General features: G+C 48.2%; 5 protein-coding genes across 5 annotated transcripts; 3 read left to right on the top strand and 2 right to left on the bottom strand.

The window, feature by feature from the left end:
* Positions 1 to 323: 323 nt before the first annotated feature.
* Positions 324 to 10775, bottom strand: N7455_000042 (putative polyketide synthase; the record flags this gene model as incomplete). Its single annotated transcript, XM_065603707.1, has 14 exons — positions 10435 to 10775; positions 10300 to 10386; positions 10193 to 10250; positions 9807 to 10146; positions 9705 to 9755; positions 9231 to 9657; positions 8584 to 9184; positions 3900 to 8530; positions 2716 to 3842; positions 2459 to 2468; positions 2391 to 2405; positions 2202 to 2334; positions 1260 to 1388; positions 324 to 1174 (listed from the first exon to the last, which is right to left on the bottom strand). The coding sequence occupies exons 1-14, from the start codon at positions 10681 to 10683 to the stop codon at positions 324 to 326; spliced, it is 8709 nt and encodes a 2902-aa protein (XP_065462198.1). The 5' UTR covers positions 10684 to 10775.
* A 342-nt stretch (positions 10776 to 11117) lies between these two features.
* Positions 11118 to 11894, bottom strand: N7455_000041 (putative DUF341 family oxidoreductase; the record flags this gene model as incomplete). The annotated part of the gene is made up of 3 exons (XM_040961814.2): positions 11118 to 11716; positions 11767 to 11785; positions 11847 to 11894. 3 exons carry the CDS (start codon positions 11892 to 11894, stop codon positions 11118 to 11120), a joined length of 666 nt encoding a protein of 221 aa, XP_040807748.1.
* Positions 11895 to 12737: 843 nt separating this feature from the next.
* N7455_000040 (uncharacterized protein) lies at positions 12738 to 12956 on the top strand (the record flags this gene model as incomplete). Its single annotated transcript, XM_065603706.1, has 1 exon — positions 12738 to 12956. The coding sequence occupies one exon, from the start codon at positions 12738 to 12740 to the stop codon at positions 12954 to 12956; it is 219 nt and encodes a 72-aa protein (XP_065462197.1).
* A 213-nt stretch (positions 12957 to 13169) lies between these two features.
* N7455_000039 (uncharacterized protein) lies at positions 13170 to 13364 on the top strand (the record flags this gene model as incomplete). The annotated part of the gene is made up of 1 exon (XM_065603705.1): positions 13170 to 13364. The coding sequence occupies one exon, from the start codon at positions 13170 to 13172 to the stop codon at positions 13362 to 13364; it is 195 nt and encodes a 64-aa protein (XP_065462196.1).
* Positions 13365 to 15728: 2364 nt separating this feature from the next.
* Positions 15729 to 18257, top strand: N7455_000038 (threonine/serine exporter family protein; the record flags this gene model as incomplete). Its single annotated transcript, XM_040961797.2, has 1 exon — positions 15729 to 18257. The coding sequence occupies one exon, from the start codon at positions 15729 to 15731 to the stop codon at positions 18255 to 18257; it is 2529 nt and encodes an 842-aa protein (XP_040807761.2).
* Between the last annotated feature and the right edge of the window lie 702 nt (positions 18258 to 18959).

The following is an 18959-nucleotide window of genomic DNA, read 5'->3' as shown; positions in this document are numbered from 1 at the left end:
GCGGGTGTCGCGATATATCTCCACTTCTCGCCAATGCGTCCTGTATACTTTTAGGCCAAACCAGCGCAGTGGCCTCGAAATTGCGGAGTTGAGAAAAAGAAAATAAATTCATATGTCTGGAGATGAGATGGCATTTGCTGCGTTGACAGTCCTGGGTGGGGAGAGATTTTCTTTTTCTCCGCACTAGAATCCACCTAGATGAAAGTCTCAATGTGGCGATTAAAACTAGTTAGAACCGCATTTATGAAATTGATTCATATCATTATATACACAATGTGATATTCAGCCTTTTGATGATCCCTCATTCCTTATTCAGATCCCTGTTACCCTTGCCACCCCCACGCTTCCTTCAATTGCTCCCGCGTACGTAACGTGGCATACGCATGTTCATCCTGCACCTTCAACAGCACCCCAAGTAAAGCCTCCTGCTCCAGTCGATCAGTGAACCGGTCGCCGCACATCCCAATTGCAATAGAGGCTATTACCAATCCCGGGGGACTATGCTGGTTGGAATAGGCAATACCACATATCCGTAATACGATCGCGCGCACTTTTCTATCTACCGAGCGCATCGCGGTTCGTTGCCCAGTGCCAAGACGAGGCAACCGGGGATTATAAACAGTGAGCAGGATCCGCGCAAGATCCAGAAATTGTAACCCGGCAATATGGCAGTTGTTCAGGTACCACAGCTCGGGAAAAACTTCTCCGCGAGACCGATCTGCTTCGCGTGCATACATGGGTTTGAAACTTGGTGGGCCTAGCTCAGACCAGAACGTTCCGAATGCGACCAATTCGTCGTACCGGGCTATTCGTCTTTCGTTGGCGGGGTCAGGGTGGATTATTTCTGTACTTGATGTGTGGAATTGATGGTCACCGGGGAGCTGCTGTTCTTCTGATCCGTAGCAATATTTTAGTACGTCAGCGCAGTGGACGACAAGCCGGTCGACCCAGATATAGTCATATGCGGGCTCAAAGGACCTGTAGGGCTCGCAGGGCCCAATTGGGAGTCGGAAGGTTCGCTGTTTGCTGAATGCTGTGATTATCTCTTGTCGCAGGGAGATCCAATAGGCAGCATGCCGTAGTCCGTAGTCCGCTACAGCAGAGTCGGCTTGTGCGTCGAGGAATATTTTGATGCCGCGGAGCGCACTTTCAGTGTCTTGACCAATGGAAGGGACTGAAATATAGAACAGAAAAATAAAAGCATTAGCCACAAATATGAAAAGATTGGAGTCCTAGACTGGGATTTTGCGTTGGCTCACCATCTACCTCCTCGTAGAAGCGAAGAATCACAGCTGCGGCTAGAAGGTTTTCATCTTGGGCTTCGCGCGAGTGGTCCGATAACGAGACAAAATAGGCAATGCTTTCATTATGATAGTGTATAGCAGATTCTGGTGTTAGGTTAGGAAGGACTTTGCCTCCATAGTGAATCTGGTTTCTAACATGGTATTTTTTGACCCGGCTCATGTGTCTTGCCGAGGCAGTATAGATGGCGTTAAGTAACGGTAGACATGTTTGTGCCCTTAAAAGAACAGTGCAGGCAAAGTGTCTCTCTTTATCGCATATATCAAACTGTTTATAGACAGTGGGCTGTCAGTGGGACTTTTCGGGTGTGAAGAAAAAATGAATGAAAGAAGGGAAACGTGAGTACTGTACCCAAGGAGCGAGATGAACAATGAAATACCGCATGAGATCTGCCTCATGCTCATTTGGATTAGGTAAACTAGTCTCGATCGGATTAGAGAGGTTATCCGACCCGAGATATGGGCTATTCCAGGAGAAACGAGGCGAGGCGGAAGATACCGGGGACGGGTTTTGAGGTGACAGCTGTAGTTGATATGGAGAGTCGCCGGCTAGAGCACCATCGGGCCGATTTAGCGGTAAGAAAGGGTCAGAACTTTGGAACCCGACTGTATCGTTTAAGATAGATGACTCCGTCATAGCCCATTGGTCAATTGAAACTTCACTTTGGCGTCTTTCTGAGGCCGAGGGCCCTGATGGACAACAGCCCAAGTTTACTGAGTAATGTCGGGCTATGTCGGCTGTTTCATCCACATACTTGTAATCCACTTCTTATAGTAGTCAGTTACGATAATCAACAGAGCCATACCCTGGTAGATGCATCGTTTAAATAGGAATGATGACATGCTTCGACGGGTTTCGGCGGGCAAATTGAGAAGCACGAACCGTGGCCGATAACTAACCAAGGCTGATCATCCGAGAATTCATATTGGGCATTTGCACTAGAACCTTGACGAAAGACCAAGGTGGTAGCTTGCCAGGCGCACGAGGATGCGGTCCGTTCGCAGCGGCGGCATTTCGGCTTTTGTCCATCACCTAGTCGGGTACTTCGGTCAGTTTCTTGCAATCTGAAGACGTCTGGATGTACTCACACTTTGCATGTCGGTCTTACATGATGCGATCAGTCAATAGTTATCAATTCTAGATACAATATACTCACAGCGACATTCCTGACTTGACAATTAATATGTTAGCGAATGAGCGAACGAATGCAGAGTACGGAACTGCCTCAGCCACTACTATTGCAAACAATACTGGCAAAATGTATGGAAACGAATGCAGATCGGTGGCGTGCAGAAAATTATTATAGAAAGAACCAAAATTTAACTACATAGCTTGTCATGAAATGTCGCTGCTTAGGTATGTCCATGGGTACATTCTGCACTTTCCCATAGCCAAATTAGGTTAGTAACTCACTCAGACTTGCTCTCCAGTCTTTGACCGGCAATTTTATAAGACAACTCCAACATAGACTTTGCTAGAATTTCCAAAATGGGGATAGTGCAATCCATGGATCTTGATATCCAGTTGCGCAGCTCCACGGCCACATGGGAGTCAACTCCATACTCGGAGACCGGATTAGAAGGATTGATGTTTTCCACGGGGATAGAGAGGTGTGAGGCAATCTTTCTGCTGATAGCGTCGCAGATTACAACGGTAGCTTGATCCACCGTTTTTGCAGCACTAAGTTCAGCCTTCAATCCTTCCATCGAGTCGCCGAGCACAGCAGATTTGCCATGAACCTGGAACTTGTACCTGAAATGGGCAAACAAGGGGGCGTCAAAGTTCCCAAGTGATTCCATTTCTTTCCATTGGCCGAGACCAGTTACAAGTTGTGCTTCACCGCTCGTCGACTGAGAGATTGCAACTTGTATGAGGGGTAAAAGAGTTGGTGTGTCAGTGCCCTGGAATCCTTGTCGTTCCATTTTAGCCGCTAGATCACTGTTTTCGGCTAAATAACCAACGTCTGTAATCGTCCCGAGATCCAAAGATACTGCTGGAAGACCCAAGCTTCTTCGATAAGCGGCGAACGCGTCCATGAAAGTGCAGCCAGCAGCATAGGCAGCCTGTGTAGCATTCCCAATAATACCGCTGATAGATGATAGCATCAGGAAGAAGTCAAGATTCGTGGGGAGATGTCGGTGCAAATTCCAGGTGCCACAACACTTCGGTCCCATAACATCCCTATACTCATCCAACCTCATGTTTTCAATATGAACATCCTTAAGGACCATGGCCGCCTGGATCAGCCCCCGTATTGGAGGCGCGCAATAAGAGAGATCATGAAGCATTCGTTTGACTTCGGTCTCGTCGGAGATGTCACAAGCTCGGGTAATCACTTGGATACCTTTTTCCACCAGATTCTTCACTGTCACCTGAGACTGATACTTTGAAAGGCCACTTCGATTGACGAAAATAAGGCTTTTGGCTCCGTTTTGCGCCATCCACAAAGCAACCTCCCTCCCAATTCCACCAAGCCCACCAACTAGCATGTATGACGCATTTGCGCGGAACAGTGGCTGCGTGGACTTGGGGAGGTTGGCCTAGATATCATTAGCTGAATGCAAGTGGACGTCCTCCGGGGCATGGATAAGCTGTACCTTCACAAGATCGTTCTCTGCTACGTGAACCACAACATGCTGTCGACTTTGAGTCGCTGTTATTGCCTCTTGGATATGTGAAACATGATATGCGTCGGTAAATCCAGGACCTTTGAGTCTTCCGTCGCGGAACAAGCGAAAGACCTTCGGCCATATTTGGTTGGCAAGGTCTGTCCTCTCCTTTTGCAGCTCAAATATATTGACAGTAGACAGGGACATGTTCTGCGGACATGATAAGTGTCGAGTCTTCGGGTTATTTGTTCGAAGTTGAATAAATCGACCAAATGGTGCAGTGCAGTTCTGTAGGATTTTGTCCTCTGGGGTCTCGAATGTGACTACTACGTTTGCTTTCTTGCCATCGGTCAACCGTAACACGCCCTTGACTATATCACTCTTCCCGCTTATGAAGACATGCTCCTCGGGTATCCCGAATCTCAAGCCCAACAAGACCCTTTCGTCGGGGCTCTGCACTGTCGCAAATATCCGAGCATCTCTCAGCAAGTACACTTCCAGAAGTGCTTGGCCGAAATGACTTCCGGCGTCATGGATGAGAACGGCATCATTGGGCTCAACCAGTGACAGATAGTTCACAACATAATAGGCAATAGTATATGCCAGAGGCAAAGCCGAAGCTACCTGGAATGACATTTCGTCTTCGATCCTCTGGAAAGCTGATGCTAGATCGCGATAAAAGCTTCTTGCGGTGCCAGCTCCGAGACACGCAACCCGGTCGCCCACAGTGATGCCGTGGACCCCAGCACCGACCTTGGATACAATGCCACTACACTCCAGTCCGAGAGTGTCGTCTGTTTCCCAATCAAGACGATCTGGCTCAATATCCCATTTATTCAAGCCAAAGGAGTGTACTTGAATTCCGACGTAGCCAACAGGGAGTTCTGCCATTTGTGAATCACCGACAAAACCGGGATTGTTAAATTTCCTGGAAAGACGGAGAGGCTGCTGGAGTTGATGGAAAGGCTGCTCGGATATAGCCTCAATATTAGTAATGCTGTTCATGGTGTTGTTCGCCTTCAAATTCTCTAGTACTCGTGGAACCAGGATCTGTCCATTTCTCTCCGCATATTCCGTGTCTTTGTCTGGATCTTCACGGAGAAATCGGGCAACCAGAACTTTTGCGATCATCTCGGCGACTTGTAATTCCGAGAGAGGATTTTGAGCATCCAGATCAAGGGTGACGATCGGGTTAACACCCGATTCGGCACGCGCTGTTCTTGCAAATCCAATAGCCAAGGCCGCGTTTGGGTTGACGGGCTCAATTGTCCCTCCTTTTGTGATCCAAAGAACTCCCCCACTCTGCGTAAACATTGCTTTTATCTTGCTGAATGTAATTTCATTGGGAGTGGCTAGGAGGGAAGAGTTTGAGGTGTCAAGGACTAAACAAATATGATCCTTGAAATCCACATTATCGACGTGTGCGACCTTCACCTCACATGAGGTCTTCTCGAGCTTAGTGACTAGTTGTCTGACAGTCTCAGTTTTGTCCCTGCAAATGATGGAAACCTTTCTAGAGGACTTGCGACCTTTTCGTTTTTTGGCCACGATGAAATGATGGCTCTTCTCCGAGTCTTCTGCAAATGCATCAACCTCAGTGAAATGCGCATCCTGCAGGATCTCGTCCCATTGACTCTCCGTCCAAGCACCCTGGCCCAAACAGAATTCATCTGCAGACAAGCAGTGCAATGCACTGAACAAGAGATTTTTCAGCACATTCTTCTTTGGGTCGAAGGGATTGACTGCAATCAAATAGCCTGATGGCCTCAGAAGATCATGACTTTTGCTAAGTGCACTTTTTTCACAGCGTGCAGTACACAATCCATGAGGCAAGATTATGATGTCAAAGGAATTCTTTTCAAACCCTTGTTTGGAGAAATCCTTGCCAAGATCCAGGGGCTTACACTCAACCAATTCTGACCACGCCTCCAGCCGCTTCGAGGTATGCTCAAGCACAGAAGCGTTTTCGTGGGCGAACGTATATTTTCCGCAATGGGATCTCTCGTTGAACATCACAAGATGGTTCAGAAATATCTCCGCTATTTGGCCTGTGCCAACGCCAAACTCAAGGATGGAGATATCTGGTTTCCCATGGCCAATCAAATTGGTATATTTTGCAGCTGCTTGGTACGAGTCTTCCGCTGAGAATATATCCCAGTACTCATCCATAAGGCGATCATCTTCAATGGCAGTGGAAAAGTCAACTTGGTTTCGAATAATAGCCACAAGGTTCTTCCCAATAACCGGTAGGAGCCTTCCAATCGGGGTGGAATGGAAATTTTCCAAGTGGGTTGGTGATATTGAGGGTTTGTCATTATGCCTTTCGAGTACATCTTGAAGATAACACCGGAATCTGCGGTGAGAAGGGTCGAGTCCCATTGCCTCTGTTGTACTGACTTCCTCCAGCGCAGCTCTGATGAAGCCGGCTGCACTCTCTTCGTATTCTGTTTGAGGTGGGGGCTCTCGTAAAGCACCCTCTTTGGCAAATAGAAATGACGCATTATTGCTAGAAAGGAAGGTTGGATCGGGTTTCCAGTCAATCTGATAAATCAAGCGGCTGTCATTTTTCTGCGATGCCGGTTCATTGTGCTCCAGCCGCGCACACCGTAGACCACGAAGTGAAATAGTCGGCTCGGTTTCGAATTGTCTCTCGTTACAACTCATCGCAACTATGCATGCCGTTATGTCCTTGTTTGGCATCGAGCGCACATGAGTACAGATGCTCATGAGCTCTCCTGCCGAACAACTGAGACTGGACGATACAATCATCTCTTCGATGGAGACAGGGACTGCAGGCCCTTCCTCAATTCCCATACCTGGTGGTAAAGCCGCGAAGATTGTATGAAACATACTATCCAAGGTGCATGGATGAACCAAAAGCTCATGCTGGAATGATGCAGGCATCACGGATACTGTATCTGGTACAGTGACTTCTGCAAAGCACGCCCCGTCTTGGGTAACACGTGCTTTTGTCATATTCGCAAAGGAGGGCCCGTATTCCAGACCGGAATTTTGAAGCTTCTCATAGAAGTCACGGACGTCAATTACCGATATTCCATGAACTTCAGTCCCCAATGGAACTGTGGCATAACCATCAGTTTCCTCGGCTCCCTCGCCTGAAACACCAACACTTTTCTGTGTCCCGACAAAGCCAGTGCAATGCTCAATCCACCTATTCTCCTCTGAGACGGAATATATATGGAAATTGTAGAAGTGTTCTTGGTCATGTGTTGACTTCTGAAGAGATACCATGATCTCGACGGCAGAAGTTTCATTGAGTACCAGAGCTGATTGTATTGCCACATCTCGAAGTATATATCTAGCAATCCTTTCTTCATTTTTGTTCAATTGTATTGATGCTTCGATAGCCATGGTCAGATACCCTGCGGCAGGGAAAACAATGTTCCCTTGGATCTTGTGATCGAGAAGCCAAGGGACTTCTGAGGTTCGAAGATAATTTCTCCAGCGAGGCTCGAATGGACATTCCATATTGTCTGGTGCACCAAGTAAATCCATCCGCGGCGTCCTTCGGTTCCGATACATCTTGCTCAGTCGTGGCTCTGCCCAGTATAACCTAGTGTGATTCCAGGCATACGTTGGAAGATTAACTAGTAGCTGCGGCATGCTACATTTTTTGGTCCCCATAGGGCGGTTAATTGCATCAAAGGCAATAGGGTAGTTTAGTGATGCTAGTGTGGCGACTGCACCAAGGGTTGTGGTGACTGCGTTGGCCTTACGCGTCAAAATGCTACTATAGGTTATATCGGCAGCATTGAGTTTCGCATCGGCCTGTAGGACTTGCTTGATCGGCCCAGAAAGTGCCGCATGGGGACCAATCTCGATGAGACAATCCACCGAAGGCTTTTGGGCTGCTCCGGCCCTTTTTATTCTGGGATCCCCCGTATTCCCAGCACGCTGGGCATTTGTCTCAAAACACAAAGTCCTTAGGGACTTGGCAAATTTCACTTGCTCGACCAAATTTGACACCCAGTACTGAGCATTCAATTCTTCCGAAGGGACCCTCGTTCCAGTGACCGAGGAAAAGAACGATCCTGACCTTTCTTTCTTGTCGCTTGCAATCTGGTCCAGTCCTCGGGGCTGGATATGTTCTATAAAGCCGTGATACTTCTCGGCAACCTGTTCTATATGAGGAGAGTGGTAAGCGACGCCCACCTCCAGGCGTCGACTGAAGACCTGTTTTTCTTTCAATGTTTGGGCGAGTGCATCAATCGCAAGTATATCACCTGATATTGTCACACTCGATGGACTGTTGACACACGCTACCACCAGCTGTCTAGACTGGAATTTATCCAGGTAGGGCTGGACCTCTTCGGCAGACATTCCAACTGCCATCATGGCACCTCTGTTTGATTGTTCATGCAGAAACTGACTTGCCACAACACCTCGGTAGTATGCCACTGACACTGCATCATTCATGCTGAGTGCACCAGCAGCATATGCGGCGGCAATTTCCCCACTAGAATGGCCCGTTACCGAGTCTGGATGTATACCCCACGATTTTAGCAAGTCGACTAACGCAATCTGTAACGCTGTGCACACTGTCTGGCTGAGGCGTGGGTGGTTCAACTCGGATTCCTCGGCACACTTTGTCATCTCCTCTGTTTCCATCATGTCAGTAGACGGAGCCTTTTAAAGCGTTATGTCTGTATACCTTCCACTGTAAAAGGAGCTCCAATATCATTCAGAAATCTGTCGATGCCCAAAATTGATATTTTGAAGACAGGATAGGCCTGGAGTAGCTCCTTTCCCATCCCGGCCCACTGTGCGCCTTGCCCAGTAAAGACAAACCCAAGGGTTGGTTTACGAATAGCGCTCCTAGCTTTGAGGTTCTGAGTGAGCGAGGCCGCCAGCCCCACCAACGTATCTCCGACAACGGCTGCCTTCCATGGAAAGACAGAGCGCCGCTCGTTGACTGTGTATGCAAGATCATCCAGGAATTCCTCATGGTCAACTGCATCTGCCATATAGACGATGTGATTTCTTAGAGTCTGTATTTGTTGTATACAGGTTCTTTCATCGAAACCAGAGAGCATCAATAGGCGGTGCAACCCAAGCGGTGGACTAGGGACTAGCTCATCATGGCATTTGGCTGTGGTCGACGGAGCTCTGCCATCTCTCTCAAGCCTCCAGTTAGAGAGGCAGCCTTGGGCATTTTCGACAATGACATGGGCATTGCTTCCACCGTATCCGAAGCTATTTACAGAAACACGACGAGGTCCTGTGGTATGCCAAGTCTCAGGGCACAATTGAACCTACTAACGTTAGTCGCCAATCTTCAACTTGTCTGAGTATCCAAACCTTGAGTTTCCAATTATCAAGTGGGATGCGTGGGTTAATCTTTTCAAAATTCCTGTTTGGCAAGAACATGCGATTTTCCAACATCAGCACTGCCTTGATCACACCTGCTACTCCGCTTGCCCCTTCCAAGTGGCCGACGTTAGTTTTGATGGAGCCAATCCGCACAGGATTGTCAGGCGGACGACCAGATGCAAAGACACGAGCGATCGCCCCTGTCTCAACAGGGTCTCCCGCTAGGGTGCCTGTCCCATGAGCCTCCACAAAATCTGTTTCCGAGGGATCTAGACCAGCCCGTGTATAGACGCCCCGAATCAAGCTTCTTGGGCTGCCCCATTTGGCAGTGTTATCCCTGCAGTGCGCCCGTCTTGATTGGAACCGGTGCCTCGTATTACGGCCCTGATCTTGTCCTGGTCGTGTAGCGCCTTGGCTAGGGGTTTAAGGATGAGACAGCCAGCTGCCTCGCCTCGCGCGTACCCATTAGCCTTTTCATCAAAGGTATGGCATTTTCCATCTGAGGAGAGAAATCTAAGACTAAATCAGTCTAATATTTCTACCCATGGGTGATGTCTGACATACTTCATCATGCTCATGGTTGACATAAACTCATGACTCAAGATCAAATTGACTCCTGCTGCAATCGCTGTCGACGAGTCCCCTGTTTGGAGACTTTGGCATGCCAAATGAAGTGCAACAAGGCTTCCTGAACAAGCTGTATCTACCGTGACACTGGGCCCTTTCAAATCGAAAAAATAAGACAGCCTGTTTGCCGTCATTGCACGTGATTGTCCGGCGTTTGTGCACTGGTACATGGGTACACACTCGGGATCCCGAAGTAGGAGGTCTGTATAATCTGCTGAGAAGGACCCTACGAAACAGGATGTTTTTGTGCCCATGACTTTGGCCAAAGGAATTCCAGCTATCTATCATCAGCCTTGAAAGCGTGATTTGGAGTAATGACCTACCATTCTCAAGACCTTCATATGCTACCTCCAACAGCAATCTCTGCTGAGGGTCCATAGCCTGGTGTTGACGGTTAGTCGAGTTCAACAATATTTGAGTATGTACTCACCGCTGCCTCGTCGCTTGTCATGTTAAAAAAAGGCGCGTCGAACACAGATATGTCTTCTTCCAAAAAGTGACCACCTTCCACGTTGATCTACTCCCACATTATTGGTTATTCCGACTCGTTCCACGTATCACTTACCGTCCCATGGCGAGCATGATCTGGATGATGGAATGCTGCACTGTTCCATCTCTTAGCTGGAATTGGACTCCATGCCTCTCTACCTGTAAGGATCATTTCCCACAGCTTCTCGACATTTTTGGCATCCCCTGGTCCCCGAAAGCCGATTCCCACAATTGCTATGGGTGCACAGGAATCCGTAGCCATATTTGCTAGCTCATCTTCCGAAAGGGTCGCTTTTAGGGGGTTGACGCTAATTTGTGGCGACATTGCTGTTTCGGTTTGCTAGACGTCGGGCAATAACCATATATCTCATGCCAGGGAAAAGCGAGGGGGCTGGCTTTTCTCAGACCAGGGCAATGGGCTTTCCTGTATCGAAGTGATCAGTCTACTCGATTTTCTAGCGCCATTCATTCTCAGTGACAGTCTACACCGGGATACGTGGAAAGGTTTCACCTCGAGTCACAGCGAGGTAAGTATCCGGGTGCAACCCTCAACGGCGAAACAAAACTCAAAACTCATGAACTTCTCGATCTGAAACAAACATTTGCCTTCGAAGGAACTGCAATATACCATTACAACATCTTACACGTTATGTTCCACAACCGCAACCATACTACTCCCCTCTTCCAACAGACTTTTTCTCGCTCAACATTTTGCCCCTCTGTCGCACAGCCGAAGTGAACTTAGTTCGGTATCTGGTCTCACAAGATTTGACTGGACAGTTTTCGAATTGCACTGGCAATTATGGCGACATTCCTTCCATCACTGGGGACGTCATGACCCTTTCCATGTACAGCAAATGTTGAATACCTCGCGGCACAGAGCCGATACAGAGTCATTGAGTATTCGAAGAGTGGGTCTTTGGCGCCAGCAATATGCACGCAGGGGATGGAGATAAACCCCTCTAATCCTTCGTCTACAACAGGACGCTTCCCAGGTTCCATGCGGAAGGGTGGGAGGGAATTGATGAAGATTGCGCATCGAAATAGCGCAGGCTCATTTGGATTCATCTTGGCATGGTGGATCATGAATCCAGCCGCCAATGTGCCGCCATGGGAGAAGCCTAGAACCCCGTCGAACGGACCTTCCAAGGCAACTGTTTCACTGAGTTGCTCGTACGCCTCCAAGATATCGGACTCATCGCTATCCTCGTGGGAAAAGGTGCGTGGGAAACGATAGTAGCTGTAGTACGGACCATCATAGTAACCGGCGATTCCAGGCCCGGGGGCTGAATCGACGTCACCTTCAAGAAAGTAGAAGGTCGCAGTGTTGTCGCGTTGGAGCTCATGCATGAGCCCACCTATTTGATTAGAGTTTTGTGTTTCATCACTTAAGTGGGAGATTGCATACTCAGTTGCGACTGTAGAATCTATTGGGAAATTAGGACACTGTCACCCCCCTATCAGCACATTTCGTACATATGAACTTACCTTCTCATTCGTCCCCCAACCATGGAGACACAACAATCTTAGCGGCATTCTGTTGGGTGGCGATAGATAGATTAAGCAGAGCAAAAGTCGCCTTTGTCATCAAGAATCACTGCAACTTGCTATGATGAGGGTCATGTCTGCATGCGACATTTTATATTTTCCTTTGTGGCGAACAACAATCTACGGTGGAAAACGGATTGAACTCGTTCGGCTTCATTTCATCGATATGCACGAACGACCAGGGACCCTGAAACTCGCCGCAAGGAGACAGATCCACTTCGGCCTAAACTTGGCGAGGCTATCAGTTGCACAGACACGTCGATCCGAGTCGACATACTCCACGTAGTCCACGTAGTCCATGCAGCATTGAACTCACTCCAATTCATAACCCTCAGACGAAAGCCATGGCGGTTGTACATTCACCATTGATATGTCCAGGTTGTTAAACGTGTGTGCCAATCCAGGTCCTATTGGCTTCTTTTCAGCAAAAGATTGGCTACCTACATGGTTTTTTTAGGCTATTATGACGTGATAATCAATTCAATAAAGCACTTCCTGGGCGAAATAGGCTGTTTGGATGTGTATAGCCAGATTCCGAGATGCCTACACCCAATACCTTAACTGCCCCAATTAGGCTTAGTTGCCGATCAATGACTCTCGAATGTGGGCGTTGCTTGGTATGAAGATGACCTTCCCTTGGCAGGATATTTACCAACATCCATGCAACATGCATTATGCCCCACATTCAATATATTACTCAAATCCCCATACTCTTCGTATCCACCACACCGCGCTTTCACGGCTCCCAGCAACCAAACTCTCCGGATCAAGTTTCTCCAGGAAAAAGACTCTCGAAGGTCGTGTGGCTTGTCTGGTAGCTCCTCAAACTCTATGAACCGTTGCTCTCATTCCACCGATGAGTTGGTTGTTCCTCATAACGCTGCTATCCTGACTGCACCCACCCTCAAGGAGCTGCAGGCAACCCTCAAACAATCAAACAAGAGCTGTCCGCCACTCGCCCGTCCTACTCCTGGGTTCTCCTCGTCTATGTCATCGACTATGGCCTCTTTTCACGAGACTCGAACAGGAAGAAGATATCTTCCGAGGTGATAGGGCGACAATTACCTACCAGGATTCCCAGCCAACCTTACTCGCCAACAGCGAGTTGTTTGCAAACAACTTTCTCGCAATAGGAAGCTTTTTGAATTTGGGTGTCAGAAAAACTTGCTGAAATAAGGTAGTACATTTCCAGGTAGAATATTGCACATGGCCTAGACCTTTTCATCTGGTCTACTGGCTGATTCCTTGCTGAAAGCCATAATTATGGCGACAGCTCAGCCAGTATACTGGCCAAAAGAAGCATACCGCCACTCGATTTGGGGAGGGTTGAACATTGATTCCCCGCAGACGATGAAGATGGTTGGCAATTGTATCGCTACGACTTGGTTTGGGAACTTGACCCTCAACACTCTCCCTGTCGAGTTGATTGGATCGGTATCGACTGCTTCCGAATCGTAATACGTGATGCTGAGATCCTATTCCGAGTGCAGAAGACGTCCGAGTGTCTTCCAAATTGTAACCTCGGAGTTTGCGTTCACGCAAGACCCTAGGATTTGCTGAACAACGGAAAACCTTGGCCTTGGAGGCTTATTAACGCCTTCATACTTATGAGTACCGGTAGTACGTGGCGAATTTTCTCCAAAAATGATAATCCTAGAATTCTTTACCAAAATTACACAAACCCGCAAACGAGGGAATCCTATATAAAGAAGTACATTTTACTAGTCATATCATACAAAAGGTACATGTGTAAATGAGAAAGGTCTGTAATTTCGGTAATGTAAATGTGGGCGGTTAGCCATCTGCCAGGCAAAAACACCCCGCAGTACCGCCCGTTGACATCGTACGGGTTGGAAACTTCTTCTACAACATACCAATAGGGCTGGAGATCATCTTCAGATCATCTCACTCTGAACTAGAACTTTATATCGCATCTCAGTTCCTGCTCTTTCTTCCTACACAATTATTCTCATACCCTAATCTTTCGCTCTCGTTCAGCTATCTTTGCCTCCTTTTGGCAGTGGCAACCCCTATCACCACAGGATCCATTGTGGCTCTGACCAATGGTAAACCTGTGGATTGATGGTTGACTTGCGAGTACGAACACGATTTGCCATTATTGATCAAGCAGAACTGAGATACCTACAGCATATAACTAGTAGTTTCACCACCATATTCCCCACCAGGGCGTCTCTTTGCGCCTAGACTCTCATTATGGGTTGGATACCCTGCCACGACAACTACTTCGCAATCATATCTTTATCGCGGACAAGGATGCCTGCCCACTCTACCAAATACTCTGCACTATGCAGTTAAGCTTTGACTGCCTCTAGATTTGCTCTTTTTTTTTTTTTTTTTTTTAACTTGGACCGGGCCTGATTAATTGGTGGACAGCAGCCCGTGGGCAGCCCGGACCACATTCTTTGTGCCTCGTCCCTTTGACTGCGTGGCGTCCATGCGCGGCATACCTCAACATGAGGGTTTCCAAGGTTTGTGAATGGACCGTTTCCAATCTGCATCGGTCAGACCTCCAAGTCGTCCGATAAGAGGGAAACAAGAGTTGAAAACAGAGCTATTGCATATGTACGGAGTATGTTGTACAAGATAGCATGTATGATAGAGAGGATCAAGAGGATAGAGGGTCTCGACCCCTAAATTAAATGGAATCATGTGCAACTGCACAGATTTACGCCATTTTCCAAGGTTCGGACTCCACCGGGTGGCGTGGGCCATGAGCTCTCGGCGATTCGTAATGTTCTGCGTGAATCCCGAGGGTCCTTTAGTGGGTCCCTGCTTCTATGTATAAGTTTGTTGTCTGTTCGCCAACCCTTTACTCCGTACGGAGTACTCTTTTCTTTGATATCACAGTGGATAATGGCATCAGATTTGCAAGGGGACTATCCTTTCCACTCCACTCTATCTCAGGAGGTGGCTGCGAAATCACGAATGCCCAAGGCGTGGGTCAGGATCGACGTTTTGGGCAGACCAAACGCGGCCTAAGGGGTTATTTTGTATGCCAGACGATAAGGGAGATGAAAATCAGATGAAAACAAAAAAAACCAAAACAAAATAAGGCATTTATAAACTATATGCACTATATCTAGTCGGTATAAGAAATGGAGTTTCAAAAGGAAGCACGAACCACCCTATTTTATAGCGGATGGCTCGGTGCCAATATCACTGGACAGAACAAGATCGCCACAATAATGACCCACCCCACCTCACTGATGCCACTGATGTGCAGGTAGTACGTACTCTAGAAACTCTAGAATGGATTCTAGTCGAATGATAGAAGGGATATGTCAGTGTGCATGTATATCCATGGATGTTCCATCGGAGGTTAATAGGTAATTAGGGTTGGGCCTATAAAGTGAAGTATCTACCTACAAAGTACGGAGTAGCTAAGAGCATATAAAGTCCTAGACGATTTATGATTTCATTTTTTAAAGATCTAGAAGATCTAGACTCTGTTTTTTAGTCCATTTATCTATTTTTTATCTATTTTTTTAAACTATTTTAACTATCCCCAAGCACCCTAACTGAATCCGTGAGGGAATTCTGCACTTCCTTGGTTTTACCATTGAATCCTGTTCTCGCCTTTTTATCAAGAACTTTTCTCTTTTCTTTTGACTCTTGTGACTTTTTTTTGACTCTGTTATCCTTTTCAAATCTGTTCATCTTCTGCTATTTTCCTTTTTTCTATTCTTTTTTTTTTTTTTACTGTCACTTCCTACTGTTCGTGCCTTGTGCCTTGCATAAACGGCTCGTAGTTCTCGGCTAATCTCCCACCGAGAGCCACTGGGGCTCACTCAAATTCCCTTCATGTCGGGCATCATCAACCCACATCCCAGCCCAAATGAAGAATATGCAGAATATCCTCTTCCAATCATTGACAATCCCGGTGATCGCCATAGCCTCGAGCGCGAGGCCACCGTCGATGCCACCCAATACGATGTCGGGCTTGAACCTCCCATGCGCCCTCGCAGCCGATCCCATCATAGGGTTCGTTTTCGCTCGATGAGTCTGCGCCGAAATGAAGAAGATGCCTTACATCCCTCGTCGCGACCGTTACTGTCGCCTGCAGACCTGAACGAAATCCCGCTACCTGGAACCATCACCCCGCCAGCCCCCACACATTCCCGCCGTGGCTCCGGCCTCGCCAATGTCCGCACCCCAGACCAGTTCGGAGAGTCAGAGAAACATGATTTCGGTAAAATGGACCGGACCACCTCGGCTCGCGATCGATTCAGAGCTACCGGGCACATTTTGCGACAGAAAACTCACCGTTTCACCGAACGCCTCGGTCGCCCCACGGATGAGGGCGAGCCGCTCAATGCATCTTACATTCCAGACGATTTTGACGGCGGTATCCCACTCGAGGAGCTGCAGGCCCGCCGCGCGCGCCATGACGCCGACCGAGCGCATGCATTGGAGAGTGGGGAGAATATCATCGAGCCGCCCCCGAGCGCCGAGGCTCATCGCTTGGTCCGCAGCATGACCGTGGTTCAGGATCAGCTGCGGAAGCGGAAACCTCGGGGCGCATACCAGCGGTCGGGACAAACCACTCCCGAGGGCTTGTTCAGCGCCTTTACGCAGCGCAGACGATCCAGTGGAGTCAGCGGTGGCAGCGGCATTTTGTCGCAGCTGCTGAAGCTCCAGGCCGCCCAGGGTGGCTACTCTCGCGCGGAAAGTGTCATCACGGATGACTCTGACAGTGACACTCAGGTGTCTTCCGGTATCTCTACCCCGAAGAAGGGTTCCCTATCACCCCCTATCCCTGCGTCTCTGCCAACCTCTGGCGCCGCTACCCCGCGCAAGGAGAAGCTCAAATGGTACAAGAAATCCGCCCATCGGTCCACCTCCTCGCTGGTCAATGCCTCCATGAACCTCAGCACAGCCAGTCTGCCGGCTGCGGCGGAGGCTGCTCCCGGTGTGCAGAAGAAACGGAAGAAGAGCAAGCGCAAGACCCGTCTGGAGGATGAGATCCGTGTCACCGTCCATATCGCCGAGATCATCGCTCGTCAGCGGTACATCATGCAGCTATGCCGTGCGCTTATGCGATATGGTGCGCCCACCCATCGTCTGGAGGAATACATGCAAATGACCGCTCGGGTCCTGGAGGTTTCGGGCCAATTCTTATACCTGCCCGGTTGCATGATTATGTCCTTTGACGATCCTACCACTCGCACGGCTGAAGTCAAGCTCGTGCGAATGGTGCAAGGAGTCGACCTTGGCCGCCTCGCCGATACACACAATGTTTACAAGAATGTTGTTCACGATCTTATCGGTGTTGAAGAGGCAACTCAGGAACTGGACGAGATTATGCAGCGCAAGCCTCGATTCAACAAATGGATCTTAGTCTTGGTGTACGGTCTTGCTAGTGCAACTGTCGGCCCGTTCGCTTTCAAGGCGCGACCGATCGATATGCCCATCATCTTCTGTCTCGGTTGCATTGTTGGGCTAATGCAACACGTCCTCGCGCCACGGTCGACCCTGTACTCCAACGTTTTCGAGGTTACTGCTGCTATCGTGACTTCGTTCCTCGCCCGCGCGTTTGGCAGCATCATGGTTACTCGCAATGGTGTATCTGAACCACTTTTCTGCTTCTCCGCTATGGCGCAGTCGTCTATCGCTCTCATTCTCCCTGGATTCATGGTTCTTTGTAGCAGTCTGGAACTGCAATCTCACCAAATCATCGCTGGTTCGATCCGTATGGTGTATGCCATCATCTACTCCCTCTTCTTGGGCTATGGTATCACAGTGGGGACTACGATCTACGGGCTGATGGATGGCAATGCGACATCTGCATCCACGTGTTCAGGCCTAGATGTCTACGGGTCGGTTTATGCACGCACATTCCCCTTCGTGGCTGTCTATGCTGTTTTCCTGGCCATTGTGAACCACGGAAAACTGAAGCAGATGCCCGTTATGGTCTTCATCGCCTTGTCCGGGTACGTCGCCAACTATTTCAGTACAACCAAGCTCGGCACCCAATCAGAAGTCGCCAACACCGTCGGCGCATTCACTATTGGGGTCCTGGGCAATCTGTACAGTCGGGTCTGGCATGGCCATGCCGCCACCGCCATTCTTCCTGGTATATTTGTGCTAGTCCCCTCTGGTCTCGCCTCTAGTGGGTCCTTGATCGCCGGCATCAAATACGCCGACGAGGTTCGTCAGAACCTCTCAAACAATGGGACCAGTACAAGTACTGGCGCTCTTTCTGAAACTTCAGTTGCCAGTCTTGGTTTCGGCATGATCCAAGTCGCGATCGGTATCACAGTCGGATTGTTTATCGCGGCTTTGGTTGTCTACCCATATGGCAAGAAGCGCACTGGTCTGTTCAGCTTCTAGACATTTATTTGCATTTTTGAACATATTCCTGCTACACATGTGTCATGTTTCAGCCTTTTTTTTTTTTTTTTCTTTCTTTCTCTCTCTACATTTCGGGTTATCAGCGTCATTCAGCGTTTGGGATTTACAATTGCATTTCATACACTTAGATGGCGGCGTCATTGAGCGATATTATTTTTAGACATGATCGAACAACAATACACAATCTACAGGATCTATTTAGACAAGATACCAACAACCGTTCATATCTTTAGGGGCTTTGTTCTGATAGTCCAAATACCCCAAGTTCTTGCCTTGTTTCCAACCTTGGAAGATATTATAGAGCATAGACTAATAGACACGCTTAAAACTACCCAACAAAGACATTGTACCATATCCATTCCATCTATCAGTTATACAGAGTGGAATCTCGGGCTAGCAATAATATTCTTCAAAGGTTCTAGTTAACCGATATCGAGGCCTCATTAGCTACCCTCGACCATACTATTGTTACCTAGAGATTCTATTCATTGTTTATTTAGTAAGTCTCTCGCTTATTTATCACTTGTTCTTCATTTTTCTATCATATGTGTCTTGATCCTGTTTAATCCAATTTGGGTGGGTTGTTTTTCACACCACGCAAACAACATCCCTTTTGAATAGAATCGTTATTCAAGGGGTATGGGTTTTCTTATACATTCTCTTATTGTCATTTGAATTCTC

The sequence above is a fragment of the Penicillium solitum genome (genome assembly GCF_028829755.1).
Source record: "Penicillium solitum strain IBT 25940 chromosome Unknown utg000001l_segment0_segment0, whole genome shotgun sequence".
In the NCBI taxonomy this organism is placed as follows: Eukaryota; Fungi; Ascomycota; class Eurotiomycetes; order Eurotiales; family Aspergillaceae; genus Penicillium; species Penicillium solitum.
The sequence above is the reverse complement of the archived record's forward strand: the minus strand, read 5'-3'. Positions and strand labels throughout refer to the sequence as shown.